Source organism: Oryx dammah, unplaced genomic scaffold, assembly GCF_014754425.2.
Source record: "Oryx dammah isolate SB20612 unplaced genomic scaffold, SCBI_Odam_1.1 HiC_scaffold_11210, whole genome shotgun sequence".
NCBI lineage: Eukaryota > Metazoa > Chordata > Mammalia > Artiodactyla > Bovidae > Oryx > Oryx dammah.
Genome location: NW_024080603.1, coordinates 4,943,790 through 4,957,919, shown reverse-complemented (window position 1 = coordinate 4,957,919; position 14,130 = coordinate 4,943,790). Strand labels below are relative to the sequence as shown.

At 39.8% G+C, this 14,130-nt stretch overlaps 1 protein-coding gene across 1 annotated transcript in view; it reads right to left on the bottom strand.

The window, feature by feature from the left end:
- LOC120860992 (geranylgeranyl transferase type-1 subunit beta) overlaps positions 1-14,130 on the bottom strand; it is a 54,691-nt gene that overhangs the window by 37,142 nt on the left and 3,419 nt on the right. The window contains exon 2 of the mRNA XM_040236700.1: positions 6,428-6,546. Coding sequence (XP_040092634.1) covers positions 6,428-6,546 — 119 coding nt within the window. The remainder of the gene's footprint in view (positions 1-6,427; positions 6,547-14,130) is intronic.

Sequence of the window (14,130 nt, the reverse complement as noted above, 5' to 3'; positions counted from 1 at the left end):
GGGTTGTCATTTCTTCCTTCAGGGAATCTTCCTGAGCCTGGGATCAAACTCATGTCTCCTGCGTTGGGGTAGGTAGGTTCTTTACCACTCAGTCACCAAGGAAGGCCAAGTATGTAGAGAGATGTATTAAAGAATAAAACATGTTAAGCTATCAACCATAAAGAAAAACAATCCCTTTATCTGCATGCTTGCACATCAAAGATAAGTATTAAGCTACAAAGCTGACTTCTGCTTGATGACTGGGTCATATTTGACTTACAACTTAGGATTTGACTACTAAACTCAAAGAAACTCCAGCCATGCCAAGCATCATAAAGACAATGTATTTAGATATTCTCTAAAAAGCAAAGAAACTCACAGAATGTAAAACTTTAATGAGAGTTTAAAAACATTTATTTTAGTCAGCAGAGTTACTTTGCTTTTCTTAAGAAAATGCATTTGCCTTCTTTTAAGAGAAAATTTTATTGAGACAAAATAAAAATACATAAAATATATTTAAATGCTTCCAATAAAATATAACTCGAGCTAAAATATCACATTACTAGTGGTGGTGTGCTGCTTATATAATCCAAAACTTGTTTTGGTTATGTTCTTAACATTCTAATTTTCATTTTCAAAGTTATGTTATTGCACTATGCAAAAAGCATTCAAGCGAATGTGGTGATTTTTTTTTTTAATGTAAAAGTAGACATTTACATTTTATGGCTATAGAAATAACTTCTCACAGGTCTCAAGAAACACAAGGTTTCCTAGTAAAAGAACATCTTATATGACTCCTGTTTCAGGATGTCAAGAAAGATCCCCACAAGGTAAATAACATACTACATACCTTAAAAAACATTTTTGTATCTATTTCCTAAATTCCACAGATTAGTTTTAGAATAGGACCTAGGCCAGTTAAAGAGAAGGCAGGTGGGGGATTTTCTTTCATAGAGATTTGAAATTTAATAGCATTTCATCCAACAAAACAGTAAGTTGAGAATTTGGAACTGCAGGTGGGCTGTGAAAAGACTTGTGGCATAGCATACCAGATAAGTGACTTAACGGCCGCTGGGGACGTAAACCAACCCAGGACCGGGACACTATCTTTACATAAAATTCTTGATCTACGTTGCCTCCCAAACAAGTGTTCTATAATTTCTAAAAGTTTTAATGCTCAGTTTAGCCACATGAAACTATACTTACATTTCCAGCATGTTGTTTAAAATAAAAAAAGGAAGCAAACTCACTGAAAGTCTACTAAAAAATTGAAATCAATGACCATTTTACATTTTAATATTAAACCACTTTATCTACATTTCCAAACAATTCCAATTTTTATGAGCTCTATTAAGGAAGAGATATCAGATTTATTTTCCTTTAGACACATAAGACAGCCTCAGAGTTCTCATGAAAAAATCCGTATCTCACAGAAAAATACACATGATAAAAAGAGCACTCGGTGCATGCGATCAGTATAGGGAAAACTGAAAATGAGAAACAGGAAGCTGCATTCTAACTCTGCTTTTAACATTAACTAGTTATATTACTGTGGGCAAATGATTACTCTCTCTGGACACGCTCTCTGGATCTTAACAGCTACTTGTAAACTGATGGACTATAATATTCCTTGTTTTGTTCTAGCTCCAAAATTGTCTGGTTCTGCCCCTGGTCAGAGAGGGTAATGAAGTACCCAGGCTGATCCCTGGTGTTTCCTAAATACTTCCTGACACTGATGAGAAGGGCCCCAACCCTCCAATGGTCTGACCGCACTTATTACTAGGATACCACGGGGATCTTTACAATCCTAGGGGATAACTGTGATTAAATATTTACAATGTACTTAATTACCACACTGGACAGTTTCCACAAGGGACTATATACTTTCCCAGTATAGCAGCATGGGGACCTGGAGTCAGAAGCCAGGGATTCCAGTCTGACTCTGTCACTGACATCTCTGAGTGACTTCAGGCAGGCCTCTCACTCACTCTTCCTTTCAATGTCTGCCCGACTTCTGGGAAAGGCAGACTGAGGGAAGAACAATGTGATGATGTATTTGAAAACTACAAAATATTAAATAATGCACTGAATTGTTCTTGCCAGTAGCAAAATGTCAATATTTGTGTATAATCATATAAATTGGCTTAGTTTTTATTTGCGTTGTGTTTTGAAGAGAGGCTGAGATAAAGATTTTTTAACTTAAATTTTTAAAATACAGAATACTTATTGTCAGCATTCAAACAACGCAGAAATATAGAATAAAACTAAAGTACCTTATCCAGCCATCCCCTACCTCTGTTCTCATCTACTTCCCCCTCTACAAAGGCTGTCTATGCATGCTTGTGGAGCTTTTCCTATACACTGATGTTAATAGATTGTTAAAACAAAACACCCCTGTACACGTTGGTATTTACCATTTAACTGCATCTGATGAACAGTTTCATGTAAGCACACATACAGATCTACCTCAATCACCTTACCACGGGGCAGTACTCTTTACTGGCCTACAGCTTATTTAACTGTTTCACTTTGGGTGGATACTTCCTGTTTCTGACCTATTGCTGTAACAAACAATGCCAACACATCCCTCTACAGAGTTCTGTGCACATGTACTAGGTTCCTGAGGTTAGCAACAACTTAACCACTAACCTGGCGGCTTTAAACAACAGAAATGTATTCTCTCGTAGCTGTAGAGCCCAGGAGTTCAAAATCAAGTTGTTAGCAGGTTGGCTCCTTCCAAGGACTCTGAGGGAAAGCCCAGTGTATACCCACTCTGAGTTTCTGGTGGGCATTCCTGATGCTCTTTACCACGCGGACCCACCCCTGAGCTCTGCGTCTGTCTTCACATGGCCTGTCCTCCGTGAAGTACCTCCCTTCCGTTCTCTCTGAAGGACACCAGTCACTCTTCTTGAGATCCTTACCCCAATTATGCTTGCCAAGACCCTCCTTCCAAATGTAGTCACCCTCTGAGGTTCTGGGTGCATATGCCTTTGGGGGACCATGATTTAACTAGATACAACACACACAAGGATAGGTGAGGGCAAAAAGTCACACTCCTAAAATGCCCTTCCAAAGGTTACAACAATTTTCACTTCCACCAATAGAGTATTAAAGTGCTCTTTTCCCCACATTCTTACCAACTTTTCAAAACTTTTTGGTAAACTGATGTGTTAGGTAAAAAATAATGTTAATATTCTTGTTTCTACTGCATCTCCCTAATTTCTAATATCAGTCGATCCTCTTTTCATGTATTTAATGACTATATGTACTTCTTTTGTGGAGTATCTATTCACAAATTTTGCCATTTTCTAAATGGCAATGTGCCATCTTTTCCTCAATCTTTTAACAACTTCTTACAGTTTTGATATTAATATTTTGTCTAGTATATACAGTGGCCCAATTTCCTCCAAGTCTGTTATTTATCCAGCTTTATCTTTCCCTATGTCACATTTAAAAATATTTATTTAATCAAATCTGCCAAATTTTTCTTTTATGGTCTCTGGGTTCTGTTTAACACTTTTAAGATTTTTAAGTCCCCTAGGATTTTATGTGATATCAGAAAGTAGGACAAATATAGAGTTAGGAGTTACAGAAAGCATTCTATTCAGCTTGCAAATGCCCTACAAATGTGAAAATATTTGAGGAGCCAGAGGATGCTGTAGGCTACATGTGAAAATACAGAAAAGAAAAAAAATAGGAAAAGGTATAAGTAATTTACAGTCCAACAACTGCTGATACACAACGAGGCAGTACACATGAAAAGAGGAAAAAATCTAAGACAGGTTCATTCACTGCCCTCCAGAAGCCTACAATTCAGACACAAGCAAAAATAGTTTAAGCAACAGTTCAGCAGCAATGACTGAAAAAGTAAAAAATTAGCAATAGGCTTCAATCTATGAAGTACATGGAGTTGAAAGTACAATGGGAAAGAGAATTCTGAATGATCTCAAAAGAGATGGTAAATACACCCAAATTCAAAAAATTTTTAACTTTCATCAAAGTATAATAAACAGCTTAATGAACTTCTTCAAAGTAAACTTACCTGTAGAACCAGCTTTCTGCTCAGGAAAAAGTACATGACCAGCACCCAAGAAGCCCGTCCTGCTTCCTTCTTGGCACTCCCCAAAGGCTCACATTGGCTTTACTGACATTTTTACTTTGTATTAAGAGAATAATATACTATATATTTATCACAAAATATGTGTGTGACATTCATCCAAATTTTTGTATGTAGGTCTAAATTGTCCTTTCCCATTACTGTACAGTGACCCAGTGTGTGCATTCCAGTACATCACTGATCTACAACACCAATGTTGGGTAGTTTGCAGATTCCTACTCTGGGCTCCTGTGAAAAACACTGCTATGAATGACCATTCTAGTACATATCTTTTGGAGAATACACTTTTTCATTTCTGGCTGGGTATATACTAGGGAGTAGAATTACGGTCACAGAATGTACATTTGTTTGGTGTTAGTATATACTGCCAAACAGTAGCTATAAAATAGTAGTTACAGTTGTGCAACATTCTCATCAACACTTGTTATTTTCCACCTCTCTCATTTTGGTCCCTCTAGTGAGTGCACAGCTAACACAATTATCAGGGATAACGTGACAGTTTCAGATGACAATTGGCAAGGCTCTTGCAACAGAAGATCAAATAATGACAAAAGCAAGAAGCCTTCAAAACGAATATGGTATTAATTAGCTCAATCATGAACCCAGCAAACTGTCCTTAAAGGCAGATAAAAATACAAAAGAAAGTAGGAAGCACAATGAAAAAAATGACTAGTGTTCTGATAATTGTAACCTATAGCACGGGTTTCCTACATTTCTAGAGGGACCATAGCTATTTTATTCCAAGGAAATGAGTATCATAAGTAATGTCTAAAAGTAATATATTTTAGCAAAAACTTCTTATAGAATAGCTTTGCTATATACCACAGTGTATAATTTCCTATCTGTGCTATGTGAAATATACTTAGGAAACAACAATTTATAATTAGGACATGCATTGTTAGTAAACAGAAATTACACATAATCTGTAACAAAACTACATCTGTTTAATATTAATATCTAACTTTTTAAAAAATTCCAGACTTTCACTCAGACTAGTGAAAAAAAAAATTCTGACTGAAAAGGAAATACAAATTACTTCCATTTTGCAGGTGACTAGAACTTAACCTTACCTCAGCCACAAGCTCCTAGAGAAGAGAACCATATCTCATAATTTTCAACAGTCTTTCTGTTCAAGTTTAGCAGAGTATTCTTAGCAGAACATTCAATAAATACTACTCAGCAACATGTTGGAATCTATAACTACTCATCAGTATATCACATATGCTGTTTCAAGTCTTTGGTGAAAAATGATTAATTTTATATTAGAATTCTGAAAGATCCAAAACTGCCTAACCATTTTTTAACAAGAATTCATTAATAGGCAAAGACTTTTTAAAATTATAAACAAATACTACAAACTTCAAGAATAATAAAATAGAAAGCTCACACTATGTCCAATGGTATCTGCTAATAGATCAAAGCTCTTTCTTTCTAAATAAAGCTTTGGTTTATTATTTCCCCAACGCTTACCTGGGTGAGATTACTCCAACGAATGAACCATATCATTAAATTATAAATGCTGACTCATAAAAGAAAGGTAAGCAGTGATCACACATAAGAAGTACATGACTTTCTGGGAGTTTATTTGGGCTTGATCTAATTCAACTCAATGTTAGAATTTCTAACATTTATAAGTTAAATCAATATTTGGTATTTTAAACTTAATGGAGTTAACAACAGAGTTTATAAAACTTATGTGTATTTAACTGATCAGTAATTTATGAATTCTGAGAATTTATTTAATTGATCAAAATATATAAAGTTTTAAGAACCATAAAAATGACTGAAGTATAACCAAGAGTTCTAAGAAACCATTAAAGAAACACTAATGGAACATAAGCGGGAAAAATGGTTAAGAGGCCGGAATGAAACTTTTTGATGGCAAGGAGTTTTTCAGTGAAGAGACAAAAAGAATGGCTGAGAATGAAAACCAGAGTGAATGCTACAAAACTGATCAAACATAAACGTGGATACAAGTCGTCAAGCAGCAGCTGTCAGGGTGGACGTGCACAGCAGCATGGCGCACAACTGCGAATCCCCGCTCAACCTCAGAGCAGTCTCCCAAGGCACGATGCCTACCTTGGCCAGCACCTTGCTCAAACAGAAAGGGAGTGTCGCATTACAAGGAAAACGCAGACGAATAAAATACTGGGTTGGCCGAAAAGTTTGTTCGTGTTTTTCTGTAAGATGTTACGAAAAACCCGAACGAACTTTTCAGCCAACCCAATATGATAATGGTTTGTGAATGCACGAAGATTTCCGAGTCCAACACACGTGTTACGCTAGGTGCAGCTAGTCACACTAAAAATAAAATGCTAAAAACTCACTCACTGTCTTCTGTGGGAAGGACCTGCAGGGAGTAAATCCACTCTATTATATCATCCTTGTTCACCACATCTAAGGAGTCCAACATATCCAGCCCAGAGAGTGCGAAAAATGCAATAGTCAACCTAAAAAGAAAAAAATATAAAATTCCATCTTATCAAACCAATGAAGTCTTTCTGTTTCAGAAAAATAATAAACTCATTCTAACTTTACAATAATTTAAACAATAGCCCCAACTTGTGAAAACAGAAAAACCCAATTTAGCCTTATAATTTAGTAATATCAATCAAATCTTTGTTTTAATTTCTAATAAAGGGACGTTTAAGGCCTAAGAACTCATCTTACTCATCTGAAGTATACATGAATTTACTGAAGCCAGGTTATGAGCAACCTAAACGCTAAAAGTAGAATTGAGAAAGAATTCCATGCACCTAGTCAGTATATATAAGGCCAAAAGCATGGAAAATATATACAAATCTCAATTTTCACTGATTTGCCAAGAGCAATTTATCAGTTCAGTCGCTCAGTCATGTCTGACTCTTTGTGACCCCATGGACTGCAGCACGCCAGGCTTCCCTATCCATCACTCCAGAGCTTACTCAAACTCATGTCCATTGAGTCAGTGATGCCATCCAACCGTCTCATCCTCTGTCATCCCCTTCCTCTCCTGCCTTCAATCTTTCCCAGCATCAGGGTCTTTGCCAAGGAGTCAGTTTTTTGCATCAGGTGGCCAAAGTATTGGAGTTTCAGCCTCAGCATCAGTCCTTCCAATGAATATTCAAGACTGATTTCTTTTATGATTGACTGGTTTGATCTCCTTGAAATCCAAGGGACTCTCAAGTGTCTTCTCCAACACCACAGTTCAAAAGCATCAGTTCTTCAGTGCTCAGCTTTCTTTATAGCCCTGCTCTCACATCTATACACGACTACTGGAAAAACCATAGCTTTGACTGCTGCTGCTGCTGCTGCTGCTAAGTCATTTCAGTCGTGTCCGACTCTGTGATCCCATAGACGGCAGCCCACCAGGCTCCCCCGTCCCTGAGATTCTCCAGGCAAGAACACTGGAGTGGGTTGCCATTTCCTTCTCCAATGCACGAAAGTGAAAAGTCAAAGTGAAGTCGCTCAGTCGTGTCCGACTCTTAGCAACCCCATGGACTGCAGCCTATCAGGCTCCTCTGTCTACGGGATTTTCCAGACAAGAGTACTGGAGTGGGGTGCCACTGCCTTCTCCTAGATGGACCTTTGTTGGCAAAGTAATGTCTCTGCTTTTGAATATGCTGTCTAGGTTGGTCATAACTTTCCTTCCAAGGAGTAAGTATCGTTTAATTTCATGGCTGCAGTCACCATCTGCAGTTATGCTTATACCTGGTGCTTAATTTTTAAGGATGTTAGAATAAATCTATCATTATTCAAATTTGTTTATAAATAATGTGACTCCCTGGGAAAAAAGGGGGAACAAGGAACACTAAAAATGCAAATGCATTTTAACTGCCATTTCCTAGAAATGAACAGTCTTTGATGAAACGCAACACTCTAAAGCAAAATCCTTCCCCTCCAAGACTGTGCACTAAGTCAGAAAGCTAAGCCTGTGTTCTTATATAAAAACTGGTCCCCGCAGTGGTTGCTTATTACATGAAGAGTTTGTTACATATATAGTTCCTTTCCTGTTGAGATGCATTCTATGGTGTTGTCTGATTGAACATGGTTATCTCAGTTCCACATTCTAATAATTCCTATGACTAATACTGACAAACTAGTACTTCAAATTATCTGGTCTAAAGTCTTCTCGCAGAACCATTAAATGCATTCTATAACCTTTTAAAAAGAGATCCCAAGAGAAAATTAAGACTTAACGCACTAAGGTAATCACTATATATAATTAACTTCTCTTCTCTGCATTTAGAATAGTATTACCAACTTTAGGAGAAATGGAAAAATAGTCACTCATTTTTTTAAAGGGTATAATTCTCTCTCTAATCCCTGGTTGAAAAGGCTGGCATCCATTAGATAACAGGAGGAGAAATCAGAGAGCAATTTAATTCCAACCAAAGCTTAAAGGCAAAAATTAAAACTAGTGAGATACTGGTATACTCAAGAAGACATCCTGGGAGACTTATGTTATCGAGAGATTGGCAAGTGGAAAGTGGAAGTCGCTCAGTTGTGTCTGACTCTTTGCGAACCCGTGGACTATACAGTCCATGGAATTCTTCAGGCCAGAATACTGAAGTGGGTAGTTTATCCCTTTTCCAGGGGATCTTCCCAACCCAGACTTGAACCCAGGTCTCCCTCAATGCAAGTGGGTTCTTTACCAGCTAAGCCACACGGGAAGCCCATTGAGAGATTATTATTATGTATTAGGCACTGACCTGGAGAAGGAAATGGCAACCCCTCTAGTGTTCTTCCTGGAGAATCCCAGGGACAGAGGAGCCTGGTGGGCTGCCGTCTATGGGGTCGCACAGAGTCGGACACAACTAAACCAACTTACCAGCAGCAGCAGGCACTGACCTAGAAAATTTCTCATTTACTATCTCAGTTTAATTCCAACAAGTCACTGAAATTCAGTTGAATTAGAGAGGTGATTTATCTGAGTAAGCTCAGGAATAAATGAAGGGGAGTGGCACCCCTTTATGTGGGAAGCAGTAGTTGAGAGCTCAGATCTGCAGTCAAACGAGCTAGCTTCAAATCCACGGTTGGCCAATTTCCATCCACCTGTAATCTGATTAAGTTACCTAACCCTTTCTAAGTCTTTTCTAAGTCAGCTTCCTTACCTGTAAATCATTATACTTCACACAGTTACTGTGCTTACCTGCTCACAAGCAAGCACTAAATAAATTGAAGCTATTACTATTGGTATTTCCTGATTTGAAGGGACAGCATTAACATTCACCGTCTTAACACTACAGGCCTTTTCAATGGTTGGCAATCTCCACCATCCCCCCACCCCCAAACACTCTTTTCTAAAATAAAATGCTTTAGACATGGGGAAATTTCTACCTAACAGTACCCATGTTTGAAAGTCACTTCTCTTGATGGAAATTATGTTACATGAGATAAGGTCTGCCTTGTGCATGGTATGCAGTCAAATAATTTACAGAATTAACTAACAAATAACCCTCCTGGAGAGCTATCACTGGGTTCAGTTTTGCTGAAATCTATACAGTGAATGACTATAGTCAGGTAAAATAAGGCATCTATTAAAGCGTTACTATGTGCTCAGTCACTTCAGTCGTGTCCAACTCTGTGACCCCACGGACTAGACAGCCTTCCAGGCTCCTCTGTCCATGGGATTCTCCAGGCAAGAATACTGGAGCGGGTTGCCGCACTCTCCTCCAGGGTATCTTCCAGACCCGGGGACTGATCCTGCCTAGCCCGCACTGCTGGCGGAATCATTACGCAAAATGAAGAGAGATACAAGTGAGAGACAACATGAAGACGCTGAGAAAACAATGATCTTCCCATTACTAAAATATGTCACAGAAAAACATAAACAAGGGGCTGTAAACATAAGTAGGTATTATTTTTTTAATTAAAAGCAAAAGTCATCCAGTCCATCTCTTTAGTTTTCTAGCTCAAGATAATAAAATCCAAAGAACTCAAGTAACTTACTTCAGATTTCAATGCTAGATAACCAAGGGAAAGTACTGAAGGGGCTGAGTCAAAGGGGTATTTCTCAAGCATGGCGCAATTAGAATCGGCTTAAAGATAAACAATACACCACCAGCAAAACCTGGAGGCCAAGACCTCACTACGCAGCAAAGAGATCAGAAATTCTAGATGGAAGGCAGGGTCTGGAACCTGGGGTTTGGGGGAGTGGGGATGGGAAGTAGTGAGCTTCTCAGATGATTCTAGTGGGCAGCAAGGCTTATAATGAAGCACAGTGATGGTCCACTGGGGCAATACTGCCCCCAAGTGGCCATTCTGAAGACAATTTTGGTTTTCATCATTAGAGAAGGGTGCTCCTTGCTATATGGCTGGTAAAAGTGAGGTATGCTGCTATGATGCACAAGACAGCACCAATCAAAAAGAAGTATCTGGACCAGAATGTCCAAAGTGCTGAGGTCTAGAAACTGCTCTTAAGTCTTACTGTTACCTGCATGCAACTGTTAACTGAAGAATCTTTTTAAAAATTATACTTGAACTATGGTATGGAAATCAGTCATCTGATGCTAAATTATTATAAAACCTTGTATACTTATTAAAGGCTTCTTAAAGTCCAGCATTTTCAACCCATAGCACTTTAGACTAAGGTTTATAGGATTAACAGCACTATAGTGGAAAGACTGTTTATCAAATTTAGCATCCAGCAGTGGCTGGCAGAATAGAACCAAGAAGAAGCCTTTGGAGCAAACATCCAGCCTTCCTCTAAGATAAGATAATAAGAAAATATTCTTTTTTGGACCACACTAGAGTTCTCAAGTAGTCCTAAAACTCTGAGAGCAAGAAAATTAAATAATTCCTAAGGAATAAAAAGGAATTCTGGGCTGGAGGCCTCTGGGAGAAATAACGTGAGGTTTTATGGTGCCTGGGGTAGAGACTGTCAGGCAGCCTGTCTTGGTGCAGGCATCTAGAGGGGTGACTGTGCCAGTACATGCTTCTAAGACGAGGCCAGCGAAGTGATTTTTACTTTATTACTCCTTCAGAGTGCATCTGTCTTTTTTCTTCCTTTCTTCTTTCCCCCAGAATTGAACTCTGAGTCTGTAGCCTGAAAAACCAAATTAAGCCATGTCTTGCTGCCCGTTCTCCTACTCTGAACATTACATATAAAAAGTTTATCTTACATGAATGAAGAAGTAACATCTCCACCCCACTCCCCCTGAGCCCAATCAAATTTCTTCACCAGCAGATCAATTTGCAGGTAAGACATAAACTAAATGATGCTTCCAAAAGGCCTCAAATTTTTAGACTTAAGAAGAACTGGTTTCAGGCTTAGAAAACAGCACAAAAGAAATAAGAATTAAAGAGAACCAAAAGAAAAAAGGAAAAACATTCTGTGCGGGGGGGGGGGGGGGGCGGGGGGCGCGAATCTAGCCATACTATAGTATGACTCTTGAATACAAACTTGAACTGCATGGGTCCACTTATAGGCTGATTTTTTTCCAGTAAATACGTACTACAGTGTACTACACACAATCTGAAGTTGTGAACCTATGATAAGGAGAGCCTGACCTCTGATATTCCACTGCACACCCTGGGCCCCGAGCCCCAAGTTGCTCAAGGATCAGCTGTGATATGATTTTCCTCTGCTACTATCTGAGTGTTGTACCATCAGGTCTGCAGCTGCTGCTGCTAAGCGCTTCAGTCGTGTCTGACTCTGTGCAACCCCACAGACGGCAGCCCACCAGGCTCCCCCGTCCCTGGGATTCTCCAGGCAAGAACACTGGAGTGGGTTGCCATTTCCTTCTCCAATGCATGAAAGTGAAAAGTCAAAGTGAAGTCACGTCCGACTCTGAGACCCCACTGACTGCAGCCCAGCAGGCTCCTCCGTCCATGGGACTTCCCAGGCAAGAGTACTGGAGTGGGTTGCCATTGCCTTCTCACCATCAGGTCAGAGCAAGTGAATGATCATTTGGGGTATACCAACACTGACTTATGGGAGTTAGGGATCAGGGCTTCCCTAATAACTCAGCTGGTAAAGAATCTGCCTGCAATGCAGGAGACCCTCGTTCTATTCCTGGGTCAGGAAGATCTGCTGGAGAAGGGATAGGCTACCCACTCCAGTATTCTTGGGCTTTCCTTGTGGCTCAGCTGGTAAAGAATCCACCTGCAATGTGGAAGATCTGGATTCGATCCCTGGTTGGGTAAGATCTCCTGGAGGAGGGAAAGGCTACCCACTCCAGTGTTCTGGCCTGGAGAATCTCATGGACTATATATAGCCCACAGGTTTGCAGAGCTGGACATGACTCAGCGACTTTCACTTTCTTTTCATGGGAGTTGACTAGATTCTCAAATTTTGGGTCACTTGCTCTGCTACTTTTTAGGACAAATGTCTTTACTGACAGCTACCACCATCTTCAGCAATAGACGGCATTCCTGCCTAGATCTAAGGTGGGGCTATGGCCAAACCAGGGCTTTCCTGGTGGCTCAGTGGTAAAGAATCTGCCTGCCAATGCAGGAGACTCAGGTCCGATCCCTGGGTCGGGGAAGATCCCTTGGGGAAGGAAATGGCAACCCATTCCAGTGTTCTTGCCTGGGAAACCCCATGGACAGAGGTGCCTGGCAGGCAGGAGTCCATGGGGTTGCAAAAGAGTCAGACACAAGTTAGTGAGGACGACGACCTGGCCAAAATCATGCTGCCAAAGAGTTCTAAAATTATAAACAAGTAGTTACATCAAGAAACAGAAGCACAGCTGCTGATAAAATTAACAGTGGAAATGGAGAGTCTGGTAGTATACATTAGAAAGAATCATCAGGTTAAAATACATAGTACATAGAAGCACCAATAAATAATTTGGAATGAATGGTGGAAAGATTCGTGATTTCCAGAACTTTAAGCCTATTCTTCATTCATAATATCTTGAAACAGCTGACTCAGCCTATAAATATTTTCAAGAACAGTCACACATTTTTGGAATTATTTAACATGCAAAATAAAATTTATCCTGCAAACTAATTTTTAATAAGAAACGTTTACTGAATATCTACTACAGACTAGAAGTGAAATTCGTGTCTGACTCTTTCTGACTCCATGGACTATATATACAGTCCATGAAATTCTCCAGGCCAGAAAACTGGAATGGATAGCCGTTCCCTTCTCCAGGGGGATATTCCTAACCTAGGGATCGAACACAGGTCTCCCGCATTGCAGGCAGATTCTTTACCACTACAGACTAGATGTCATGACAAAAATAAATAAGACAAACATCCTAAACTTAAGCAGGAGAAATTTGCAGGGAAAATTACTAAGCAGCTATATCCTCTGCCTCTTGTTCTGTAGTTGGCAGTTTCAACCCTAGAATTCTGGGATTCCTCCTTCCTTCTTCATCTTCTCCTTTCTATTCCTATTTCTGCTATCCCAGGACCTGGCTCCTGGATGACTGCAACAGCTTCAGTCACTACTGATGACTCTGGTTCTGGTCGTGTCCCACTTAATATAATGACCTATCTAAAGTCTAGTGATCACTCTGAAATGCTTATTTAACCAGGAAGACCCACTGCTTGGCAACTTCCCATCACTCACATGATATTTAGTTCCCAGTTTCTTGACATGGCAAAGTCCACGCCTACCCTTCCATACTAAATTCCGACCATATCTGCCTAACATTTTGAACCACTGTGAAGAGAACTGACTGACGACACTCTGCTCAACACTCGCGTATCCATCTTTATTGCCTTTATCGACCTTTTGCCTATTATCCACCCACTTACATGAAAACTCAACACATTGTTTAATATTTAGCTCCAGGGTTACCTTTTCCCAAGAAGCCTTAGACTAGGCTCTTCTCTGAGTCTCTCTTTGGGTGGAACTACACAGGTGCTTCCAGAATGCCCTGTGACAATCACAACCTTTGTGCAAACAAACTCACAGTGGGGCAGCAGGGGTCGGCAGCCTCAGCCTCACCTGGGAGCCTGTCGCAACCGCAGCATCTCAGACCCCGCCCAGACCTACACCCTGAGAATCTGCGTTTTGACAAGACGCCCAGGTGAGTCGCGTGCACATTAGAGTTGGGGTGCGCTGCTGTGATCATCCGTTTGTACTTTTGTTTCTCCTA